This window comes from Nyctibius grandis, chromosome 6, assembly GCF_013368605.1.
Source record: "Nyctibius grandis isolate bNycGra1 chromosome 6, bNycGra1.pri, whole genome shotgun sequence".
NCBI classification, from domain to species: Eukaryota; Metazoa; Chordata; class Aves; order Nyctibiiformes; family Nyctibiidae; genus Nyctibius; species Nyctibius grandis.
In genome coordinates, this window is record NC_090663.1 from 34,485,032 (window position 1) to 34,512,286 (window position 27,255).

Sequence of the window (27,255 nt, forward strand, 5' to 3'; positions counted from 1 at the left end):
TGAGAAGGGGCACGATCTTGTGCCACTGAGCAGTCTGAGCAACCCAGGCTTTGAGCAAGGGTTAAGCCCAGAGCTAGCGACCTTGGACTCCCCTTGAGCGGTGCAGGGCGGGGGGGCTCCGCGGCGCCTGCTTCAGCGAGGGGGCGGTCACAGCTCTGAGTATGTAAATCTATAGACCAATCACAAGTGCGATCGGGGCGCGTGATTAGCGTGTACACAGTCTATATAACTGCTGCGTGCTTAGCGAATAAACGGAGAACTTCCATACTCACATTGAGATTGTGTCGTTACTCTGGACCGTCGCCCAGCACCTGCGAGCGCGCCCCCCCGTTTTCCCCCTTTCTTCACATAGGAATAATTAGATGAATATATTTAACTTGAGGGCCATCTTCTAATATGTCTCATAGCCTGCTTTTAAATCATTCGTGTGATGGAATGCTTTCATGCAGAGGAAAAGCCACACACAAGCAACGTGGTTTTTTTTTTTTTACACACTTAGAGTTCAGCCAAAATATTCTGTAGATCTCAATCTTGAAAGCAACTAAAAACGTTGATCTCATAACAGAATGTGCCTAGATGGGTTTATAAGACAGTGCACTCCTGTCTGTAGGAAATTATAAAACTTATATTAATTTAAATTCAATATGATACATATTCATAAGGAAACTCTGAATGTAATAACTATTTCTCTCTCTTTGTAGCCACATTTTTCTTTCATCTTAATATTTGAGTGACTGACAATATCTTGCTGTGATTTTTACTAAATAGAATAAATATAACATAATGCTGCATTTTCTAAAGCTTCCAATTTTTAATGAAAGTTAAATGATTGATGTACTGGTATCTTGTATTTAGACAGTCAGCCTTAAGCTACTCCTTTGACTTTGGTAGCAACTTGTTTGATTTCATTTTATGTATCCTTTCTGTTTAAGACCACATTGAGTTATTTTTTTAAATATTTAAAATCTGCTTGTCTACATAGAACACTAAATTTTGCTATAAGCTGTATAGAGGTGCTCCCAACATCCTGCTTAAGTCCATAGGATCTCTGAGGATGCAAAGGCAGAATATAAGTATAAAGTGCTTGAAGTTTAAGCTTAAACATTCCTCATCCTTGTCCTCAATTACAGAATCTTTTGGTTGAGAAGGTGGAACAGCTGATGGAGTGGAGCTCAAGGCGCTCAGTCATCCGCATGAATGGAGACAAATTCCGAAGATTTGTGAAGGCTCCACCTCGTAACTACTCTGTGATAGTGATGTTTACTGCTCTTCAGCCGCAGCGGCAGTGCTCTGTTTGCAGGTAGTTTATACCTTAGTGATCTTTTTTATCTTTCTCACCACAGTTTTCAAGTGAACATTTTAATCAATGTGCAATACACTGAGTAGGATTGTTCTTTGCATGGGGTAGGTGCTTACTATTTAACAGGCTCATGTGTTTGTTACAGCGTCTTTTCAACTGCCTTTTAATCTATATGTCAAATTTTAAAAGTCTTCCTAGTTTTGGGTTTTATTAAATTACAGTTGAATAAAATGTACACAACTGAGGAAGACTTTCTCTTTAAGAAATCTGCTTTATTTTATTATGAGTCAACTATGATCTTTCCAAAGACGTTTTGTGACAGAAATGATTCATTACGATTTAATAATACAATAATTCACTGTTTTCTTCTGTTAAAAGATATCCAAGGCTCTGATGCAGATGTGAGTTACCCTGTGATTTCACAGCTTTTGACAGTTCTTTCATGGAAGCACCTTTTTCCATAAGGATGTGCTTATTGTGGAATACTGTCTGGCACTGCACTTTGATATGTTCTTGTGACTCCTTTTAGAATACATATTAGAGTGGCTCTGGTATTCTTCTAAGTTCAAGATCTTTCTCTGCAAGTTCCTAGTTCAATACGTTAATCCAAAAATGACTAATGATAGACATGGAAATAGGGCCAAGGGACTGAAAAGTAGTCATGCACTTAATTACCTTACTAAATCAGAAACTGAGCTAATAAAATCTTCTTCAGCCAAAATATGCGTTAGAAATTATTGTTTAGTAATAGATGGGATTATTGTGCAGGGAGTTCCAAACAGTCTTTAAATAGGCAGCAAAATACGCCATAGAACTATGAAATACATAGTCTGCGTATGAAGAAATATTATTTTCTTGGTTTTAAATAGGTGCACTTTAAACAGAACACAAAGTTGGTAAGTGTAGCAGCTTGTTAGATTTCTTAGGTCTTGGAATGCGACATTTACAATAGAAGCTTTAACTTGTAGTCATATATGTTTTTTCTAAGATTTTTTTAATAGATTTATTTTTTGTCATTGAAGTGAGTTGGTCAGTTTTGGGGGGGAGTATATAAATTGCATTCCCATGAGTTTACCCTCCCCATCTGAACTGTGAAGTTGAAGGAGTAGGTACTTCTAGCACTTGGTTGCTGTCATTTCTTCTTTATATTGCCAGAGTACAACTTTAGGAGATGAAATAGGAGTTAAAAGTTTACCATATTGTTTTAAATAGTTCCTTATTTTCCTATCCAGTAGATAAAGCTACAGGAGATGCACTAAGTTCAGCTTTATGAGGGTCAGTGTATTCATCATTATAATGGCCATAGCAAATTCTTCCCCTGTGCTATGTACAGCTCTTTTGTAGGGCATGTGAAAACAACATAAATATTGCTGTTATTAAGGAAGTTAATTTTGCTTACAACTGTATATGTTTACGGTACTGAAAAAGCACTTACAAACTTCATCCTGTAGTATGCCAGGCTAGCCATTTATGTACAGAAGCAACTGAAAATCTTTAAGCATAAAATGAAGGAAAAAATCAACATACCGCTTTCAGTTGGGTTTGTTTAAATAAATGTGAAGTTGGGAACCACTTTTTCATGTGAAATAAGGAATTTAATGAGGTTGATCATACTGCACATAAAACTGTTATCAGGAAAATTGATGTTTTCAAATCAATGGCTAATTAATGGACAGGAGCACTGAAAGGATATACAGAACTGAAATGCATGCATTATTTTATTATTAGGTATTCACTAGCCACTTTGCCTAAAGGAAAAATAGATTTTTAACTTTAATCTGTAATATTCTGTGAGGATGCTTTTGTCCAAGATTTAAGTTAACTGTTACTCATCAAAATATTTTCAGAACAATTGCATACAAAAAAATCAATGTTGTATTTCAAATACAAAAAAGCACCTAGTCTGAAATCTTTTAATAACTTTGTCACAAGAATTAGTACTTTTTTTTTCCCCTAAAAGTTGAGCCTGGTTAGTTTATGCACCACAGGATTATCTAAAAAGATGGGTTTTGTCTTTGGTGGCTAGATTTGACATTTCAGTATTTTATCTCTTCTAAATGTGCATTTTATAAGGAACAGGGACACATTATTTTCAAAAGGGAAAAATATATGTTTGCTGCTGTTGCACAGAGCTAGGTCAAATGCTAAGCATGTAAAACACATCATTATACAAAAAAAAATAAAAGATAAATAACAGGATGGGGAGCAGTGGAGGAAATATGGTCATCTTCTGGAGAACAGCAGTGAAAGGTGTTTGTTATTAGAGCAGGCCATTGCTGATTTGCACATTTGAGGCCAGACGAGATCATGTGTGCCCTATCTTGTTAAAATAAACTATATTCTTTGTGTGTCTGGTTTGCATTTGGTTATATTTAAATGTTGTTAAAATGAGGCCCTGCTTACAGTAAAATCAGTATGACTTTTCTGGCAGCTGTTTGAATGATTGTGCCACCAAAGATGGAGAGGTGGCTTCTTGCATTCAGGAAGTTAGTGTCACTTTTGGCACTCTTCAAAGTCCATTGCTGAAAAGTGCTGTAGTTTGGATGTTGTCTAGAAGGTGTGAAGGAAGGATTTCCACCCCCCAGCCCTCCTTTTTAACGCTGGAGAAGTTCCAAATTTTGGATAAAACTTGGTTGAAATGATCTTAGCTAAGTCTTAAAACACTTGGAGGCATGGTATTTAAATATTTTTTAAAAGGCTTACCTATCCATATAGCATGTGGAAAGCTGACCAAATTTGTCTCAGAGAATCCAAGGCTTTTCTGTGCACAGCAAGGAGGACATTGTAACCTCAATCACATAAACCACTTAACAGTTATGATATGTGAAAGTATATGGAAATAATACCAACTTACTCTTGAAATGCCACATACAAAGAAGTCCCTGGGACTCCAGATATTTGGATGAAACTTTTGTATGTAAAAAATGTCCTTTCAGTCAAAGGAGCTGATCTTTTTTCAGTAAAACCAAAGCATATTGTGTGTTTTGTAGGTATTCTCTAGCAAAAGTTACTTAACATATGATCTTTTTTTCCAATGGAATGAGTTTCTTTATCATTGCAGGAAATGAATACATAATCCTGTGTATCATCTTGAGAAAAATCAATTAGAAAAACTTTTTGAATGCTTTGTTTGCCAGTTTTTTGAAACTTACCTGTTCATCCAATGCTAGGCTTGTTTATTCCAGATATACTTCATATTGTTGTATTTAATGCTTTTCCTTTACTTAATTTTGCTTGATTTGCTTCCAGTTTTTGACATTACCCCTTTTCAATATATACTTTTGAAAGTTAGAAATCATATGTCTGCATTACTGATTGGAATTTGTTCTATGCCCGAAACAAATCAGGTTGATTTATAGATGTTTCTAAAAGACAACTACCAGTTTGTCATCTTTGAGGCAGAGATTGGTTCTATATTCATCTTCGTGAAATATTTTCACAAACTGTGTACTGGAAAATATATCCGTAGGCTATTTGAATCAATCCAGTCCGAACACATGAAGGCTTCTGTAAAACAGCAGCTCTGTGTACATGTTAGTAGTGTCTCTAGTCATGCCTCTAGAGTGTTTCTCAAGGAAATTGTGTCTCTATCCTAAAGCAGAATTTGGAGTACAGCATTTCTATCTAGCTTTGTGGACAAGCAAGTTTCAGTTTTCTGGTCCAAAAAACTACTGAAAGCCATCTGATGCCTTCACAACTGTGTAAGTAGTAGCATAAATGTCAGTCTTCCTGTTGACACAATTGTTTAGGTTCAATATGGCATAGCTGGTATTGAAAGATGAATTAACCATAACAGATCAGATATCCTATGTTCTCTCAAATATGAGGTCATTGGTGGGGGTGGGATGTGTTTCTAACAGTTGAAGATGTGGGGTGTTTTCCATGCATGTTCGGAAACATGTTTGATTAAACAGTTTTCGTCACAGGAAATTAAACTTGGTTAGTCTTAATTGACTTTACATGTTATTATTCTTGGTGTATATACTCTGCAACAGCACATTGGAAGCAGATACTAAAGGGCCCTTTGATGCATTGTGATGATGAATCAGTTTGGATTTTTTTTGTTTGGATGAACAGTCAGAAATAATCTAACTCTAAACAGTGAATCCTCAGGATATAAGACCAGCTTCCCTTTTTCCTTTGTGCTTACATATTCACTAAACTGGATAGTTTTCTCTGTTACCCACATAAGTCCCACTATGGAAAAAAAATTACTTATGTATATGTAAGAAGAACAAAAGAACAGCCACTCTGGCAACAGCATCTTCACAGAGATGAAGAGACTGTTTCTCAGCCTGTTCTTTGTATTGCATCCAGGCAAATGGTAACTGCTAGCCTGACTTGAATGCATTTTTGGGTGAAAATTCTCTTTCAGCTTCTCTGTTCTTCATCTTTTTGCCTCTTGCAATCTGTTCCCCCATTTTATTATCACTACATTTTCCCAAAGGGATCAGCACCATTTTACCAAACAGACTTCAATGACCCCCCCACTCCACTTGATTGAGTGTTAGTGCTTTGATTTTCAGCTGCACGTGGGCTTTGGCTCTAGCCTGCTGAAACCATCACTGTGCTAACTCTTCCTCTGCATCTTTAATTGTTATCATTAACTCATTCTTTTTTGTTAGTTGCTGTACCATCAAATCACTCCATAAGCAAACTATGTGAGGTCTTTTATTTTACTTTCTAACTCTGCTTCTCTCATCTCACTGGCAGAAGCAACGATCTCTGCTATGCATACAGGTGCATATCAGAGATGTCTTGTTTGTTGCCAAACAGTTCACATTTTTGTCTGGTTTATTTTTCAAATTCATTGCTACGTATTTTAATTTAGAAAGGGATATCTGGGTCAGAGAAATGAAACTGGTCACTTGAGTTTTTCCCCCGACAGCTGAAGCCCATCAACAAAAGGATGCATATTTTGTTTTGTTGTTTTTTTTCTTAGAGTAGCGTTCCTTCAAAAGATCAGAGCAGTGTCAGAGGCTAAAGATACTGCGTTTCAGTCGAATAGGGTCTATACCTTGACCTGTGCCACTAGTTTGTTATGTGATAATGGTTAAAACGTAAATTAGACATGTCCATCTCTCTGTGAATTTCAAGCTACCTGAAACAAATGGATTTTGTTTTGCATACATTCTAGTATGCTTGTTTATGCCTGTGAATTCCCAAATGTTTCTTTTAAAGATGTAAGTGAGCCTGTTTCAATCATTTCAAATCAAGATTAAAGCCTAGAATTAGCATCATAAATGACCAGGAGAAAAATGGGGAAATGCAACAGAGGAAGACTATAGTAACAGCAGGTGATCATTTGTGGAGACAAAACTGTGAAGTGCATGTTGTGGTTTAACCCCAGACAGCAACTAAGCACCATGCAGCCGCTCGCTCACTCCCCCCCAGTGAGGTGGGGGAGAGAATCAGAAGAGTAAAAGTGAGAAAACTCGTGGATTGAAATAAAGACAATTTAACCGGTAAAGCAAAATCCATGTGGGCAAGCAAAGAAAACCAAGGAATTCATTCACTACTTCCCATTGGCAGGCAGGTGTTCAGCCATCTCCAGGAAAGCAGGGCTCCATCATACATAACAGTTACTTGGGAAGACAAATGTCATCACTCCGACTGTCCCCCCGCTTTCTTCTTCTTCCCCCAGCTTTATATGCTGAGCATGACATCATATAGTATGGGATATCCCTTTGGTCAGTTGGGGTCATCTGTCCGAGCTGTGTCCCCTCCCAACTTTTTGTGCACCCTCAGCCTACTCGCTGGCAGGGCAGTATGAGAAGCTGAAAGGTCCTTGACTTAGTGTTAAGCGCTGCTTGGCAACAACTAAAACATCAGTGTGTTATCAACATTCTTCTCATCCTAAATCCAAAACACAGTACTCTACCAGTTACTATGAAGAAAATTAACTCTATACCAGCTGAAACCAGGACACTCTATAAACTGAAAATTGTGTTGTTTCGGTCCTGGATGATGTTTAATGGTATTTTACTGTGGAAGTAACAAACCTGCTTCCAGATTCTTGGAGAAAACAGTTTTCCAAAGACAGTGTTTATGAAGAAGAAGCTAGAAATAGCTGGTAATGCAGAGGAGTTTATGTAGCCAGTAATTTTTTTCACCCCCATATTGACCAGACTATTGCATTTTTAAAAGCGTCAGAAGTTTCCTTATATTTAAAGGAGCACTGATTACTCCCATTAGCTGAAGTTGTGTGTGTGTCTATAAATACTTATGTGTATGTAAATATGCATATAAAGTAGATACATAAAATATATATTTAGGACATGAGGGAGATAGGTCAATTTTACAGGTGTGGCACATGTTTTCTAAAGACTGACTTTGTTTCATTTGAGTGACAAGGTCGAATTCTGTCAGAAATTATTAATGGCACCTGTTGGAACAAGCTTGTAGTTACTGCAGAAAGCCTGCTGCAGGATGGGCTCAAAGTCAACTGCTTAAGCTATTCCTTCTGTATTTCTTACAGGATTATATAAAAGGTAAGTTATAATTCAACATAGAGTTACTGTATTTTTAAGTTTTGATCTTAATGTAGTGTGTGTTTCATAAAGGGCTCTGAATGTAGCTGCCTTCTGCTGTTGACTCACAATGTGCAGAAGGAAATGACAAAATATATGAGAGAAGAGATTCCACATAATTTTATTAACATCTACCCTATCAATGAGACCTCCAAGAGGAGGTTTTTAATCTAGGAAAGAGAAGAATTCTGTTAGTTTCCTTGTTCAAGAAGATATTTCAGAAAACTGTTTCAAGTAGCCAATCAAACAATAGGTCAACAGCAAAAAGAATTCTGACAGTCAAGGAGGTGTCATCAGAAAGAAGAAACAGGATCCTCTGCCTTTCAGTTTTTTTGCTGGTTGATCAAGAGTGGATAGTGAGAAAATCATTAACAGGTCTCTTAACTGTGCTGAGAGGGAATTATCTTTTGAACTTTTGTTCAAAGGTGGAACAGGAAATGTGGAAGGAGCTGTTGAAAGTTCTGCAATTGCTTTACCAGTTCACTTCAGGATCTTGATAGAAGTATTGATGAATCCTGTTTAACAAGGCACTAATTTTATACTTCGATCATGAGACTCCTTATTCTTCCTGTGGTCACAATTTTTTTTTTTTTTTTTTTTTACTTTACAACTTCTGCAAAATATGATCTCATAGCTTCTTTTAATCTGCAGAATATTGGAAACTTCATGGGATGTTGTAAATAGAATAGCATGGATTTTAGCTTGCTTTCTCCTAATATAGATAACTAGATTGCATAAATGGTGTAGTTTTCAACTAGTGTCCATACTCTCTTCATTTTGTCGTGTGTGTTGAATTTTCTGGACACATTTGTAGTTTCTTCAGTGCTTTTCGTCGTGACATTGAGTCACCCTATACAAAAATAAAAGCAAATAAGCATTCTGAATTTATCATCGTCTTGGTATACTGAGAAGAAGTCAAAATATGCACTTAGTCCCTTCTTCTCTTCATTTTGGGAAAACTATTCCAAATAAGAAACAAAAGTTGTTTTGGAAGTAAATTGCAGCATTGATCACAGTTTACTTTAAACAGATGGTTAAGAACGGGTAGGTGACCTAGTAGTGCATTCTTTGGCAATTCTACATTTGTAAGTGTTTTGTACAGTCCATAGTGTGCCAAAAATTACTGTACTGCTTTCTTTGGCAAATAATTCCACAGTCTCTTTTATTCTTTTCCTCATACTCCATTTGTGTTTTCCTTTCTATAATGTTGGACTAATAGAATAAAATTAATCTAATTTAATATAGGTCAAGCTATACAAATCTGATTACCTGCCATAGACACCCACATAATTAATCTTTTTAAATAAAACTTTTAATATTTCATGAGCACCTCTTACGTAATAGAAGAAATTTTTGTAGAGCATTTGCTTAGCAGCTTACTTTTCAGTATGTTGAATTTTCTAGGTAAATCTAGTAGTAGCATTCCCTTTTGATCTCACCACTGTTTTCTAGTAGCTGCATGATATTACTGTTGTTGTTGCTAGTTCCTGTGTTGCTGTTACGATGAAATTCTTAAGGGGTGACTGTAGCAGCAATAACATTTAAATCTGCTCCATCTATCAAAAAATCCTGTCAAACTAACAAGAGCAGTGCTAACATGTTATTATTCTGATGAAATATTCTGACTTCATAGAAACGAACTGATAGAATTGTTATTAACCAATGATAGAGATGGGTAGATAAGAAGTGACAGAGTTGATGTTGCCTGATGGTAATCGGAGGCTGAATTTTTTTTAGCCGAGTGCTTATGCTTTTTACTGTTATTGTATCTGAAAAGGAGAAACCAATGCTACAAAAAGTTATTAATGTGATTGTATCAGCATTGTATCCATTGGAAACTGGATGTAGGATGTTCTTCAGTTCTGTATGTGGTAATCCTGTAACTTTGTGTTCCTGCCCCTCCTTGTTTTGCTCTCGCTTCTCCACACTCCTCAAGAGCTGTTATGACGATGTATTACAGAATGCTTTGCTGTCTTCAGTGTGAGGATGAAATTGTGCTTTGAATCTGTTACAGATAATCTAAGACAAGCTTTTGCAAAATGATACTTTCTGAAGTATACTTTCTGCCTATTATATTCACTCAAAATAGTTCAAAGATGCAAAATACATAGAGATCAACAGGAAAAGGAGTCTTCTCTCAAATAGTGGGGGCGTAACTGAGGTGTCTGAATTTCCCAGAAATACTGTTTCATCACAAGTGAAAGGTAGACTAAGAAGAATGATGGCATCAAGATGAGGTGATTTTTATCTTGTTCTTGTAATAAACATGGTCCTACTTTAATATAGCAGTTTTAACAGAACAGTGCCCCACAGATATTACATAAGATTTTACAGCATTCCTTTGATGTTGTCTGACTGCCCTCTTCAGGATGACAGTGAATATGTTAGTTTGCTTAATGTTAATATCTGTTTGTAGAGATAACCAATCTAATGCCTAAATCACATTTTTTTTTTGTAATTGCAAACTTTTTCCGTTGAGTATGTTAAGTAGCAAATTTTACTCAGTCAGTTAATAAGAGTGAAAGTTGAGCTTTGTTGTGCTTCATAAGATTTATTCTTTTTTTATTCATATAATATATTTCATGCCTAAGGGTGATCTCAGTTATGAGGAAACAGGAGGGTCTTATGACATCTGTGATCCTGTCATCCTCTTCCCCCTCTTTGCTCTCTCAAAATACAATATGCATTGTGTGTGTTTAGTGCAGAGTTTCTCTTGCAACAAGCAGATTTTTACTCTACAGTTTTTAAATAAACAGCATTCTGCACCATCAAACACATGGAACTGGTTTTATAGAATCACTGTTTTGAGAAAAGCTGCAGAATACGTTTATTTATACTACTTCTGAATCTTACCACATGCAAAGAAGAGTTTCCAAGCAGTAGAACCTTGCTTTGGACTCTACAACAGTTATGATTTATTATTAATATGAAAATACTTAGCAAAGGAGCCTGTGTAAAGCCAAAAGTACTACAAGGATCCTTTTGGTTTTTTTTTATTTTCTTTTTTTTTTTCCTGAATTATTCATTGATATGGATTTGTCCTGTGGAAGAACCTGTGGTTTTATGGTTGTATGATTGTGTGCTTAGAGAACGTCTCTGCTGGTAAGGATCACAAATTCTTCTCCTGGATTTACTTTTTTCCTTTCCTCTCAGTGCAAACAGGGCAAAGTTGTTAGGTTTGTGGTGTTTTGTTGTTTGTTTGTTTGTTTGTTTTTTTTAAATGAACAAAAAAACCCAACCAACCAAAAAAACCTAATCTGAATAGAGTCATGAGTAAAGCCAAGAGGAAGCTCTCTGACAAAATTGAGTAGTAGCAATATGACTTTCTAGTGATGATAGAAAAGATTATTTAACCCTATATGTTTTGCAAAATTATCCTTTATCACTTTAAAAACAAGTTTTATAGAAATAATCTTGAGTGTATTATGCTACTTACAAGCCTACTGTTCATTTAGTTAGTATCATTTCCCCAGAGCTTAGCAGTTTCTATGGCTCTTTCTATGGCTCTGCTATTTTAGGAAGATTACTACTGTCACATTTCTGTGTTTCTTTTCCATTCCTTATGTGCAGCTGTCTCCAAGTAAATCCTGATATCGTACTCAAGGACCACATAAGCATCTCCTTGCATGGATCTGTTGGCAGATTTGCATGACACTTGCCACTCAGGCCACTCCTGTTTTCTGAGTCTTTCAAATATGGAAAACATTACTTTTTGTTAACATTATCTTGGGATGTCTCTGGTATAGTTTGACTTAACATATTTCTAATTTTCAAGAAGGCAAGTTTGAAGCAAAGAGTTGCATAACTAGCTGAAGCTTTTTTTTAATTGATAGTATGGGTGTTGAGAATGATACTGCAAGTGTAATTCATCTAACCACTGCAGCTGGTCTTTTTTGTCAGTGAATGCCCTGTGGAAGTACGTTTATTTCTTTTCCTTAACAGGCAAGCTAATGAAGAATATCAAGTGCTGGCTAATTCATGGCGCTATTCATCTGCTTTTTCAAACAAACTATTTTTCACAATAGTGGATTATGATGAAGGGGCAGATGTTTTTCAACAGGTAAATATTGGATACTGTAAAACAGTTTTTAGAACTATACATTGATTTGCCAAATGATAGAAAATAATTTGTCTTGTATGTGTAGGTGTGTACCTCTGTGTTTTGTATACAAATTGTTCCTGGTTACAAACACCAGGTACTGAAGTTTCTATGACAAAGACAGATTATACTTGGAAAATATCTAGTATTTTCCAAGTGTACTTTATAATGTTTGTTTATAGATTACATGTATGCAAATGTTTTTCAAACCATTGTTAATGCCATTTTTTAGAATTAAGCACAATACAACTAATATTTGCATTTAAAGATTTTCTTTATTTTATCTTTAGGGGAAAAAAAGCTCTTAACTAAAAGAGCCTTTTAATTGCTTTTATATAATACAGTATTCTTCAGCTCCAGTAATATTTGTGTTAGTCTGGAAGTTCTTCAAGGAAAAGAGAAGAGACTGGTTTAGATTTTATATATTGGCTACGAAGAGTGAAAACTCAATTGTTGGGGAACAGTCTAAGGCCCCCCTCTTAAACTGGATAGTCAAGGCAAATCAATACTAAATACTGACATGCTTTTCTCTGATATTTATCCATTGATTGAAGCTAAAAATGCAAATCAAGAGGAGTGACAAGTTTTGAAGTTCTCTGTACTTTTAACCACCTATTGGTGAGATGTGTGAGTTAAAATTTTCAGGGGAAAAGTTTAAAATTTGTTTTTAAAATACTTAATTTAGAAAGTTTAATTACTGTGTTTAGTAAATATTTTTGCTCCCAAATGACATCTTAGAATGTATTGTGTAAAGAATGGTTATTATTGGCTTAAGACTTTGCTTTAAAAATTTTAGTTCTAATAAGCTTTAAAATCCTCTTACGTTATCCTACATGGTTACAACAATACAAAATACGTTGTTTAATCTTGCCTTAAGCCAATCGACAGATATTAGAATAGTCCAGTCCAACTTATTCCTTGTGAAAAAGGGCCCAGATTCAGTTTATTTCAGGGGATATGCATTTGAAGTCATGTAAAAGTTAGACCAAATTAGATAAAATATGTACATTTTTATCTGTCTGAGAAATACAGTGTTAAGAATAAGTGATACTAATGACTATTTTAAGGTGGGTTTGAGGGAAAGGTAGTCTGACCTTATGTTTATGTCTGTGAACGAGTTGTGTAATACTGATGCCATAGCAAAAAAACCCCAATAAAGTAATGTGAATTTGATTTTTCAGCTTTTACTCTGTTTATAGAGAAATGACAAAGCAGTTGCAGACAAACTGCCCCCAAACTCTACACAATGTCAGAAGGTTTCTGTATCTCAGAATGTTTCTCTATCCTATGAAATATTTTATTAAACTATTTCACAACATTTGTCTTATCCTTTCTCAGAATATTTTTTTATTTCCAAATCAGTTCACTAAAGAGGAGGGCTGTTTTTTGTTTAGATGGAAAATATAATAGCTGATAATTTCTATCGATAAATTCAGTTCCATACTTGATTAAATATTTGGTAATGTGATAAAACTCATTTTGCAAGAATGAGACAAACAATTTTACTTTTCTTTTGTTATTTAAAGATCTCCACATTGTATCATCTCTAAGTATTTCCCCTGATTTTGTTTCCATTAATTTTCATTTTTTCAAGTGTTTTATTGCACTCTTTCTGAGATGGACTGAATATGGAGGAATTCTATATAGCAAAATCATATTCTCCTATACCACCTTGCAAAGTTGAAGTCAAAATTTAAAGTGGCAAATGTAAATGTAAATCTACTTGTTTATCACCTTTGAGTTTTTTGATATATAATAGTTCCAGTGACATCAACACATGGATTAACAATCATGTAATTTTTAGGGCAAGTTCTGTAGTTTAAGTTAGTTATCTAGGCCTTTCTGGATTCAAAAAAGACTAGGCACTAGTGGGTAGTCTGTCTTGAAGCCAGTGGAAGGCTAGATGAATAGTTTAGTCTAGTTAACTTTGGATTGGTGAGAGCTAGGCAAGAGAAACAATGTCAAGCTATTTGAACAGTTTTTTCCTCCCCTAGAATTATAACCTAATATACTTTAATATATTGGATGGGTGTGGGATCTCTGTTTTACTAACTACAGAAAGTTCTTGCAGTGTGTGAGAACTTTAAAGCATAAGATACTCAGAAAAGCTTGTGGGTGAAGTACTCTGAATAATTAAACATCCCAACAAATCTGCTGGAAGGAAAATTCTGAGCACTCTTTTTGCAGGATTACACATGAAGATTTATAAAAAAGAGTAATGAATGGAGGCCAATAATATTTTTCATGCTAATTAAACTTGTGTTGTCTCATACATAAAAGGTAAACATTTTTGAGGATAGAGTTACTAATTTTTTTTCTGCTATTTTTCCTGGTTTTGTAGCTGAATATGAACTCTGCTCCGACTTTCATGCATTTTCCTCCAAAAGGTAAACCCAAGAGAGCTGACACATTTGACCTGCAGAGAATCGGATTTGCAGCTGAGCAGCTAGCTAAATGGATAGCTGACAGAACAGATGTTCATGTAAGTCTTTCAACAATTTTAAAAGTTGAAGCCAAATGTATCTTTGTAGTCTGAGACAGGCTGATGTAACAAATTCTATCTTTCCTTAATACCTTTTCTCTCTCATGTGTAGGTTCTAGAACACATTTAAAAAAAACAAAGAAATGTAGTCGTGGTACTTGTGGTAACTTCTGCAGTTTGCAGATTAAGATTCCATTCTTGCTTTGTTAAATTTTATGTAGTCTTATTCTGGATGAAAACAAGCATTGATATTGTGATAATTAGTTGTTAATAAGTAAAACGTGCTTTGCAAAACTATAAACAAAACAGATAGATCCAAAGGTAGCTGCTCCTAATTCAAATGCAATGTGCAAATCTGTTGAAGAAATAATGCTTTGGAGTTGAAGAGTTCAAAATGATGCTTAAAACTTTTTTCGTATTGTGTGCTTATTAAAAGCAGTACTATTTTTTCTTATTTAGATATACCTTTAGGGATCAGTCTTTCTCACTCTGAAACCAGATTTCAGATGCTCCCTGTTCGTTTATATGGAAGATGATCTGTATGTATGCATTTATTTGCGATCTGTATTTGCATTTATCTTTTCCAGATTAGAGTGTTCAGGCCTCCTAACTATTCTGGTACAATTGCACTGGCTCTTCTGGTATCTCTTGTTGGTGGCTTGTTATATCTGCGAAGAAATAACTTAGAGTTCATCTACAACAAAACTGGCTGGGCCATGGCAGCTCTGGTATGCAGATTTTCCTTACTAATATGCTTTTTATTAGTTTCTTATCTTAGCATATGTGTCTTCATTACTTGCACAGTAAATTAAAAATCATTGCATTAATAAATTGTTCAGAATGGTACTATCAGACAAAGTTTCATAATCTAGATTTTGGGAGTAATTCTCATAAGCAGTGAATATCAGTTACTACCAGTGATTCGTTGAAAATTAGCAAATTCTCTGATAGTTAGCTGCAGATTTTTGTTTGAACTTTAACAAGAAAATATTTATAATAAAAAATGTTACTAATGTTCACTGCTATCCTTCATCTTGTCCTTTTTTGTAAAAGCGATGATGTTATGATTGGTTTGGTGTGGATATTAATGTCAGACTGTGTTGCTTTAGAGTAATGAAAGGTTAAGAAAAGTAACAAAGGTTTTATATGTTTGTAAGAAAATGACAAAAAGACTAAGAAACAAAGAGAAAGGTGGAATTCTTTCCAAAACTGATTTCAGTAGTACTGACCTTAGCATTCCACTGTTAACCTAAATAGTTGTAGGATGATCTTATAGGGTTAACTCTGAGGAAATTCTAAAACTAGCCAATAATCTGTTTGAAATATTAGTCAACTAAACGCTCAAGGCTGTAAATAATGAATTAAGGTTTAATGTGCTTAATAGTGTATTGCAGTGTGTTTATTTATATCATAGTTTTCAAATAACTGAGTAGACAGATGAAAAATGTGGACTGTGCAGCAGTCAGCTGTCTCAGTTTTAAATAGGAAATGGCATACAAGGATGGTAGATGATGGTTAAGGTGTATCAATAAGTACTTGTTATTCTGCCATCATTGTGACTGATAGAAGAGGAAAAAATCTGAGGAGCAGCGTCTAATGCTTAATTTTCACGGTCACAGTCAGGAGCATGGTTCTCAACACTAGAATAGTGTCTGGGGTTATCAAGTCCAATCCAACATTTTACAGCTTAATAGGGCTCCTTCCTTCTGTATTAGCAATATGTTAATTGAGAACAGTACTTTTAAAAAATGTATCCATTTTTTACAACATAGGCCAAGCTTTCCTTCTTTTTCCATGTAAATGGTTATTCATTCACTTCATTGTTTTAAAGACTTTTTCTCAACTTGCGTCAATATGAATTAACCTTTCCTGAAAACACATGAGTAGGATTGTAGATGGACTGAGTTTACTTGTGCAGTGGCATTCATGTTTTATTTCTCATTAGGCTCCCTTTGCCACGAAAGCTTGAACCAGATGGTCTTTTGAGGTCCCTTTTAACCTGGGCTATTTTATGATTCTGTGTATTTTAGCTCTGCTAGAAGTAGGTTACTGATATATCCTATAATTGTTTTTGCCCTTTCAAAGCCACATGACATTGATGCCTTGTTGTTCTGTTCCGATTCAACAATATGAGAAGGTACCTTCTTTCGTGACACATTCAGCTGATGGGCTCATTGGCAGCCTTTATTACATCAGTTCAAAGATGAAATTACCTAGTATCTGTTGGGCTCTAAGTCTTTTTTATATTTAAATGATTCACAAGATCTTAAAGCAAGCTGTTTGTTCAGAGGTCCTTAATATTTGGAATTACTCTTGAAAAATGACTAGTGATAATGCTGTTTTCCCTCATGTGCTATCATAGCATTTCCTACTAGAGTACATGGCATACATTCTTTGTTTAAGCAGTTTGTTAATCTACCCTGTACACTGAGGAAGGAATAAAGAACAAGATTTCAAATAAACCACCTACAGGTCTAGATTTCAAGGAGAATGTTGTTTCCTTTTGATCTAGAGAGCCAGGGGCAGAATGTCTGCTTTGTTACAGGATGTCGTTTGGAGTATCCTGAGCTCTAGCACAGAGTTTTGACAGTTCTCTTCTAAAGTAAGTCTGTCAGATTTGGTTCCATATATTTTTCTAGATTACCAGTATTTTTCAATGATAATACTTTTTAGAGATACACTACCACCAGAAAGCTCAAATTTGGTATGTATCAGTCTAACTTTTTTTTTTGGACTCCTAATCTTTAGAGATCAGCTGAGTAAAAGAGTAATTAGCACACCAAAATAGATATTTGTGTCAAAAATCAAATAAAGATATGTAATCAGTGGTATTTCCTTTGACCATGCACTGTATCTCTGGAGACAGCAATTTTATTCCAATTTCATACCCCAGGGTTTTAGATCAGAAGTTTAATGTTTGAATGTTTTGGGGAATTGTGTTTTTTGTCTTGCAGAGGTTAAAAGTCAGTTCTTCAAGTCAAGAATCATTCTATTACAATTGCATTCAATAACTAGTTGAAGACATAATTAACTTCCTAATTAAATTAAGAAAATGAACACATCACTTCTTTCTTAAAATATTTGCTTTTCTCCTTAGCAGCAGCTGGACACTTTACATCTGAACATAACTGTGAATTGCAACTGAACCCCTGTGGACAGGGTCAATGTCCAAATGTGATCAAACATTTAAAGAATTTATATTAATGCCATTCAGTAATTGTCATCCTGGTGATTGTATTGACAAACAATAATAGAGTTAAAAGGAATTAAAATGGCATTAATACCATTTATTGTTGTTGCTAAAACTATTTCCTGTAAAATTCTGTTTACTTTAAAAATGAATAGCACTTAGAGGATGTTTTAGAAAAAGGTCTTTTATCTGAAAGTATATAGCAATTAATCATGGCATTGAGCCCATGCTTCACTTTTTTAACCATTACTTTCTTTTGCCTTCACAATGTTGTCAAAGCCTCATACTGCAAAATGATGTTTTAGCAAAGATCATACAGTTACCAGAAGTCCTTTTGGTTTTATTCAGATCTACATGGACATACAAGTTAATGTTCATAAGTTCTTTTTGGTGGAATCAGCAGGGACTCCAGATTGCAGGCTTTTGCGCAGATGATGGTTCTGTAAAATGACTAGAATTTGTCAAGATCCGTAGAAGAAAATAGACAGTCATTAATATATTTATCTAAGGTGTTGTGTAGTTATGATTGTCTTAGATGGTGCTTTTTTCTGCCAGTAAAACTTAGAGCTTTTTTTTCATAAAAGCTCATTAAAAGGAGAAATGGAAAAGATGGTGTCTAGTTAAAGGGAGTGAGTCATGCCTAATAAAATGCTTTTATGAATGGTATAAATAACTAATAAATACTGAAGTTTAAAGAATTATATTCTTCATGAATATTTTTTCCTTTTTGAACTTTAAAAAACAAATTAAACAGGGAAAGCCTGGCAAGATGCATAAAAACTACAGGAAGCCCATGTTTTGACAGGAGTGTTGGCAATTATTTTTTTCCTTATTGGCAGTTCTTTTTATGGATGTTACAGAACTGAGAAAGCACAGAAGCTTTTTTCTAAAACCTTTGGTTTTGGGTTTTGATTGTTTTTGGGGAAGTGGTGTCCTGCTAGGTAGCCAGCATTCATTAACCATATGGAAAATAACATTTTTAATTTCAACTGAAACTCTTTCATAGATATCATGGAATTCAGTAACTAAAAACTGTATCACTGCAAACAGACAAGTCTCTTGTTTTCCTTTCCTTGTTTTTCAAAGCTTCTTAGTTTGTGTTGAAGAGCTTTTATGCTCCCAACTGTTGGATACTTTTTATTTAAATGAAAAATGGACAGTGAATTTCTGCCTGATTGAATGTTCAGCATAAAGTGCCTCTGCTGTTTTTACTAGCAGGAGAACATAGGATCCCAGAAACGTTGACCGTTTTGGTTTTTTTGTTTTTTTTTTTTTAATATCTCCATTGATACCAAAAAGTTCTGTCTCATAGGTAATATTTCCAGCACTGTTTTAGGAAAATATTTAGGAATGCAATTTTTAGTGATCCGTCTAATGGTTTTGATAGACTTTCAGAAGCAAGACCAGGGCTTTCATCTCACACATTGATTCCAATGCCAGTTCACACAAGACTGTTGAACTGGTTTTGTCCTCAACATTAGATTGCGCAACAGCCATGCTATTAACGGTTTCATCCCCGCGTTGAAGCACTGCAGACTCTGGTAGTATCATGTATGCCTTAGGCATTTTTACTTGCAACATTACCCAGAAAACATTTAGAATGGCAAACCAGGATGACTGAGTCACAGTACATAATATCCTAGAAGATGTCTTTTAAGATCACATCCAAAACTTATCCCCTAGATTATTTTAGACTTTAATTCAAATCCTACTATTCATGTATGGATATTTTTCCCTTTGACATGCTAGCACAAAGATGAGGTAGGACTTCAATCCCTAGATATTTGCAGAATCCTTTCCTTTTATACTGATAACAAGAAGCAATTCAGATTCCTGTCAAGACTCTTCATTTCTTAAGCAGAGGAATAAAAGGTCAGATGGTATAAACTGGGCAAATTTCTAACATTTTAGATAAGGAATTGTTACATTTTAGACAACAGTACTAGTGCTGAGAGTTTATTTGTTCAGCTGGCTAGAATGTGGGCTACTAAGGAGGTTTTTAAAGCATTTTCTTTACCAGGCTGCCACTGTAGTTTTCTGCATGTAATTTTCAGTTTTGTTTTATGTGTATAGTTCAGATTTGCCTGTATACCTGTGGAATCTGGGAAGGCAAAGTCTGTGCCCAGATTAGAAATCAGCTGCCTAGCAGTTGACTCTATTGGGCAAAATGCATCAAATCACTTGAATGAGGAGACAAAGCATGTGTTTTCTGCTGTCGTAACAGTTAATGGATATGAGAAATGTGTTCTGTATTGATACACTCCACAGTACCCGTACCGTACAGTACATTCATCATCAGTTATTGCTCCAAAAGAGTTTGAAGGGTATCGTGGCTACTAGTGGCTTCTTTTTACCCCCTTCTGGGAATAAGGACAAAAACATAATATGTTTTATTCAAAGATACAGCTAGAAAAAGTCAGGCTCCTCTACGTGAGTAGATAGGCATCTCAAAAGAACAGCAATAAATGCAGGTTATTAATTTCCTTTTCTTCCCATAGTTACAGGGTTTAGAAATGCACAGTACTTTTTAAAGATATAGAAAACCGTTCTCTTTGCTTCTGTGTTGTACTCCCTGTCCTTGAATCGTATCTCTCTTATTGGAGATTCTAATAGGTGATGGATTGTTATGTAGAAAACGGGTACAGATCTTGCAGCTCTGTAGCTTTCACTGAATACAAAAGCAAGGTTAAAGTGGATAGAAAGGATTACATTTCTTTAAAAGAGTAATTGTGAAATGGCTAAAACTTACGTATACAGAACAGTGTAGAAATCAAGTACAGAATTGGCTGCCTGTGTCTTCCCTTTTTTGAAACCATGCTTGAATTTAACTATATTCATAAATTAATCAGAATTTCATTATTTTTCTAATGTTACAAAGTATTTGCCATGTTCTTAGGACTAAACTTGCAGAGATAAATCTAATGATCTGCTTTGTATAGTATCTGCTAGTAGGAAGCTTCACGTCAAAATGCATACCAAATGGCTTTTTAAGTCTCTCAGTAATTTTGTTTAATAAACTGGCAGATAGTGTTAAACACTACACCTTTGAGAAAGTTGATGTATTAAACCCAAGTCATTTGACAAAGCTTTCAAGACCAAGAATAGTCAAGAAATTCTGCCCATGTATCTGTAAAGTTGTGTCTTGCTAGCAATTCAGTGTTCTGGTGAGACTCTTGGTGCTTATTTACTTTATGTCTGTTCTTAGAAGCCTTGTGGTACACACACAAATACACCACGAGTGAGCTCAAAGGAGTTTTCCATCTTGGCAAAACTAAGGGTGAAGTCATGCACTGCGAAACCATCAAGAAAGCACCCTTGACAATTTGTTAACAAGGTCCTTGAGCAGTCCTGTCTACACAAACAGTGTACTCACCTAGGACTGGTAATAGGGGTAAACTTCATTGCCTCTAAAGACATCCCGTGGACATTTGGTCCTGGAACCTTAATGTGTTGTAGCAAATCATTGTTCCTTCCCTCTGTATACTATACCAGCCAATAACGTAGATCTATTCTGTTTGCTTTTGTCATTTGTATGCAGAATAAGCTACCTAAATCTGGAAGCTCTTAAAATAGCTAAACCCTGAACGTCCCTGATAATTCAGGTGGCATGCAGCAGTTAGTGTTGATCTTGGAGTGTGACAAGGAGAAAGAAGGGAGCAGGTGGATGAAAGAGGTGTCTGTGGTACTTTTCTCTGTAGAACTGCTGAAGTACAGAGTCTATTCTGGATAAGTGGAGTTGAAAAATCTTTCTAAGTTCTCAGAGAAAAGTGCCTCAGCTTGAATCTGCTCCTGTTTTCCAGTTTTCATCCTTTGTACTTTGTCAAGGTCCAAGAAAACTACAGAAATGGACCATTTCTCTGCATATGAATCGTTCCATTGAAATAAATACAATGTAAACCCATAAGGTAAATATGAAGTCGTTAATCATGTTAGAAGTTGCTCATTTGTAGGAATGAATTTGCCAAAGTTTTATCTTGGGAAACACCAACTCAGAGTAATGGTGAGTGAACTAGGTGTTTTGGAAATTTTGGACCCCAAAGCATGGGATCCTGTGGAAACTGTGGGGTTTGGAATGGTAAGCATTGTGTATCAGCGTGATGTATCATGTATCGTAGATGCATGCATCTATTCTACAAATACTGGTGTGTATTTTACAAATAGTAGAAGTCTGTGGTTTCCAATGTTTTTGTTTTTTTTTTTTACCCAGATGATCATAATAGGAGAATATAGAACACAGCAAAATGAGCATGAATGTCAAGTGCTATCTGTAGTGTACCAAATGGAAATGCTCTCTTCTTAGGATACTTAAAATAGATGAAGAGTGGAAGAGGGCAAGGGAGAAGCTAGAGAATGTTTTTTGGCTCCTGAAAAAGTAATTTTGAAATACACAGTAATGGAAGGAAATCATGGTAGATCCAGGATGTCGTGTACTAAATTAGTTTTTTTGGTCACTTAAGAGTCTGAACTGGAAGAGTATGGAAGATGCCTTCAGGGTAAACAACCATATTGTTAAGTCCTTCCTTTTCAATAATGTTAATACTTGGAATTTGTTTCTCCCGGCTATGGTATCTCCTAGATATTTTTTTTGTTAGATGTTACCATGTTGTGAGACAGTGTATTTGTATTGGCAAGCATTAAAGATCCTTCGTAATTTGAGAGATTTATTTGTTATAAAGTATATGACTGTATATAAACTGTGTTTTTTTAATCTTGCCATATGGAAGCAGATTTGGCCCTAGAGAATGTAAATTAAATACAGTAATTTAATAATGAGTAAAATGACTTTTCACAGAAAACTCACTTTCAGAGAGCCACAGCTTGTGTACTCTATGCATGTGTTCTCTTTTGATGTTTTGGTTTTCAGCTAACTTCTTGTCTTTCAAAATATCTCTTTCACCTCACTTTTGTTACCCACATCTTCAGTTTCTACACTTATGTACTTTCACATAAGCTATCTGCTGTGTGATTCATCACTGAAATTGCAGTGTAAATTTCTCTGCTAAAAAAATCTGCAAGGTATAGAAATATCTATCTATCTATTACCCTTTTCCAGTAATGGAAGCGTATACTCTCTTCATTTCTTTGCATATTATTAATTAAAACATAATCTATTTGCTAATAATCACTACCAGTATGCTTTTATCTACCATATTAATTACTATACTGTTACATTCCAAATCCTGTTACGGGCAGAATGAAACACACCTTATATTTAAAGCCAAGAATCTGTTCTTAGTGTGACTGAAATCTTAACACTACAACAAAGAATTATTTTTAAACTGGATATGAAAATGTATTTTTTTCATTAGTTTCTTTCTATTACAAGGGCAAAAAGTCTCAATAATAGCAACACAATTAAAATTGTTATGCACACACATCCTAGTATCTTTCCCTTTCTCTGATGTCATGGTTACTCTTCCACTATTTCTCTCTGGATCTTGAGATCATTTATTGGCTTCAGTTTGGGGCAAGAGAGTGATATGGTGAGTTGTTAGCATTCCAGGTTCTTTGCTGGGAGGACTATGATGCTGCTGCTTTCATCCTCCTTGCTCTAGGGTCCACTTGGGGCTACTTTTACACTTTGTGCTACCTTCACTGATCTGCAACTAGATTTTACATCAAAATTTACTGGGTAAATGAGGATTGTTTTACATACATCAGATGCTTGTCCTTTGTTCTCTTTGTTACCCCTAAAACTGGTTTTGACCAGCTCCCATGTCTGTGTTTCTTTAATTCACTATTGGCATAACATTTATAGGCTTGGGGTCTCCAGTGTAATCCTGTCCCCTCTTTCTTATCATTCCATGCTGGTACACTGCATCCTGTGTTTCCACTTTTGTTGTCTCTGCTGTCGTTCCATGCCTACACTACCATCAGTATGTTGGTCATAATTATTTCATCCTAAATAAAACAGAAAATAAAATTACTATGCCATACAAAGATAAGCAAAAGTAATGTAAACTAGGCATAGGCTCTTGGTCTTTGGATAAATTGCTGTTTCAGCTGAACAAGTTAAAAAAAAATATCCAGGAAAGCCAAGACAGATTTGGATAAAGCCTGACAAGGTTCAGTCCTAAGCCTTGCAAAGTTTGTTCAAACCATATTGCTGGAGGTGGCAGCGCTGAATTTATGGGGATATAGAGCTACACTATCTTACATTTATTTCACGAATGTTTTACTAAACATTCTTTAAAGAAAACTCATTAAAGGGTGTTTTAGTAAACCCTGGTTTAGTTAACCATCATGGTATGAATTTTTACATTTGTGATCCATCTGCTTAAATCACTATGACTATACTACGCTGGTGGGAATATTGATGTACAGTAAAAATGAGCATATATGTAAAAACTGTACTTAAACTATGGAGTTTTTGTAAGGACTATCTGTACTGATAAGTCAGAAGGCATATTTAGATTATCCAAGTCTACTGTTTCTGTTTTTCTCATTTGGTAATCAAAAGATAGTATATTTTCCTCTTTAAGGCAGTCATAATGACTCTTGTAATGACTGTGATATTTGTCATGTAGATTGTACAGTATGACCTTCTCCAAGAATTAATGTCCATTTTTACAGTTGTCATACATCCCTAACCTAACTTCACGCTTCTTTCCGTAGGGAATTTCACTTTTCTACAAACTCAAACATTGTTATTAGTCATAGCTAAAATGAATCACAGTCATATAGGACACACAATGAGAATTTCATAAAATGGGGCAGACATTTTTTTTATAATTGGATTTTTTTTCTTATGGTTTTATATATCATTTCATACACCTGAAAGCAAACAGGTAAGCTAAACATTTGTATTGGATTAGAGGCAGAAATAACTTCATGAAAGGTTGTATAAATCTTGAACACTAGTTTGCAGAATATTTACAATGAATGCCTTCTACTGCCATGAGTGCTTTTTGCTATATAGATGTGTAACTGTGGCAATTCCAAGTGCACATAAAACCAGCATTATTTCAAGTGAGATTTTGAAAATCTTTGTCTTGAGCTAACTCATTTTCTAACAGAAGTCATTAAGTATTTTATGAGAGCAACACATCTGAAAACCCTATCCTAAAAATCAAATAGAGATAGATACTGTAGCTGGTTAGATAAACAATTATATATCTAAAACAAGCATCACCAGCAGAATGGGTTTCTATTCAATTCCTTTGGGTAAATAAATGAGTATATTGTTTTTCTATTTTTTCTAGTGTGTTGTATTTGCTATGACATCTGGTCAGATGTGGAATCACATCCGTGGACCCCCATATGCACATAAAAATCCTCAGAATGGACAAGTGGTGAGTTATTTCTTTTAATGTTATTTTGAGGGGAAATATTACATAGATAGTCACTTCCTATAGTGAACCTACAATTTCAAATAATTGCAGTTCCATAGCACTGTATGACAGTCTGTCAATCTTAGGCCTTCAGTTGCAAGCAGAGTCTGTTTTGGAATTTTAGATGTTTAGAAAGTGCCACCATCTTGATTTGAGCAATGAAATGGCCGTGTTTTTCAAAATTCTCTCTATCAGGCTTCCAGCTGTAGTGAATGTGTTATAAAATGTTCCATACCACGTAATTTCCACTGCCCAAAGATAAATGGATATTGTATCTTTTTTTAAAAATATGCTCACTCACAAAGTGAAAAGCAAGTATGTTGTTTTTTTTTCTTCTTTTCAGGCTTCATTTACCCAAACCTTTGAGGTTTGTAACCTCTTGTCTTTCTCTTTCTTGAGCATTTTAGTTAGAAAAGGAAATGGCAAATATTATCTTGTGCTTTGTACCATTTTCCATCGTGCTTGTAACTCTTCCACTGAACTTTACTTCCAATATCTCTTTACTCCTTCAATTTAAATTCTTTATCAGCTTTACTAAGAAGTTACCACTAGTTGACTACTGCCAAAATTACTTTTATATCCTCCTACTGCGGTCTTTGAAGGAATTCTCTTATTCGCTCCTTCCTGCTCAGAAATTAGCAAACATTCATCAGAGTTCAGAAGGAGAAACTCTCTTTGCCTACTGGGAAGGTAAAGAGGACCTTGGCTAGTTTCTACCCCTCTATTATTTACCACTTTTCAAGCAAGTTATTGGGATGGAGTCTATGAAACTTGCAGTGAACTTAGTGGTCAGGAAGCTTTTTCATAACTAGTGGCTTGTCGAGCTGTTTTCAGCTTTGACCATCATTAGCTAAAGGAGACTCACTTATGTATTAAAGAAAAAATTTGTTTGAAGCTCCCTTTGTGTCATATCTTAATGATGTAGTAAAAAAATGATAGTTTGTATTTGATTACTGATCTACTTTTTATCAGGAATGTAGCAGAATATTGATGTCATAAAATGACATGATTCCATCTGTCAACTTTATTATGCAGAAGTAGAATTGATAATGTAATAATCTCGGTGAAACACTGTGTTTATAAAAATTTAGAGTTTTTCATTACTACCTTGCAGTATTAAATTTATTATGCTTTCCTACAGTGACAGAAAGGAGAAATACTGCATAGAAGAAGCACTGTTTGTGACAAATTAGTTTTTACCATATTCAGTTTTATACACATTGCCCTTTTAAAGACCTGTTTCTGAAGTCTACCCTACATTAAATAATTTAAAAATATCCCTATAACTGTTCCTGAATTTGTGCCGTCTTGTCTCCGTTTTCAGAGTGTGAACTCATATCCTGTCTGAGTGTCTGAAAAGCTACTAGTTTGGTAGTGTTAGCGTACAGAAATAATGAAAACAATGGTAAAGATGGTTTTAAGTTCTCAGACTCACAGAATCAATCAGGTTGGAAGAGATATCTGGGGTCATTGAGTCCAACCATTGCCCTGACACCACCATGTCAACTAGACCATGGCACTAAGTGCCCTGTCCAGTCTTTTCTTTAACACATCCAGAGATGGTGACTCTACCACCTCCCTGGAAAGAGAGAAGGTTACTACCCTCCTCCCTGGAGGAGGTTAGTACCTTCTCGATACTAACCTAATATATTAGTCAACATACATATCTTCTTTTGTGGTTTTGCTCCATTATATGACTTCAGGTAAGTTATTTTGTACTTCTGATTCACCTGTCTCTCCTTGTTCATATGTGTCAGTACTTTCACCTCCTTGGAGCTATGTCTGTGTCAGTAAGTAAAACCGGTCAGATTCAAAGAATTTAAGAAATGTAGAAGCAGGATCACCAAGTTCCTAATTTATTTAAGGTGTCACTGACCAGTATAGCTGTAACTTAAAGCTCTGATTTTTACCAGTGTTAGAAGCTTAATAAATACTCTGCAAACATTTGCCTATTTTATATTTGCCTCTGTAAACATTTCCCTATTTTATATTGTGTTTTTTTTCAAATAACGCTATTGAACATTTTCCTATTTATTTTTCTAGCACTTATATATGTTCTTGTGAATTTGAAGTCATAAAAGTGCTTATCATCTAACACTTCTGTGAGATTTATTCAACCATGATAATTCACTGTAACACTGTTCTGCATTAAGTCAGCAACTGCTGTCTTTACATCTGGATGAAATTTAACTCATCACTCTTTCCAATGTCTAGGATTTAGTATCAATTCAAAATTTGCATGCCAATTTTGTACAAGGATTACTTGTATGTAATACTCTGAAACTTTGTTAACAGTCTTATCATGTAAAATTCTGGTTTTAAA

The 27,255-nt window shown here is 35.1% G+C and overlaps 1 protein-coding gene across 1 annotated transcript in view; it reads left to right on the top strand.

Annotated features, from left to right (window-relative positions):
- Positions 1-1,145: 1,145 nt before the first annotated feature.
- TUSC3 (tumor suppressor candidate 3) overlaps positions 1,146-27,255 on the top strand; it is a 91,216-nt gene continuing 65,106 nt past the window's right edge. Inside the window, exons 1-5 of the mRNA XM_068403411.1 lie at positions 1,146-1,300; positions 11,773-11,890; positions 14,271-14,411; positions 14,999-15,139; positions 24,804-24,893. Coding sequence (XP_068259512.1) covers positions 1,161-1,300; positions 11,773-11,890; positions 14,271-14,411; positions 14,999-15,139; positions 24,804-24,893 — 630 coding nt within the window. The 5' untranslated portion in view covers positions 1,146-1,160. The remainder of the gene's footprint in view (positions 1,301-11,772; positions 11,891-14,270; positions 14,412-14,998; positions 15,140-24,803; positions 24,894-27,255) is intronic.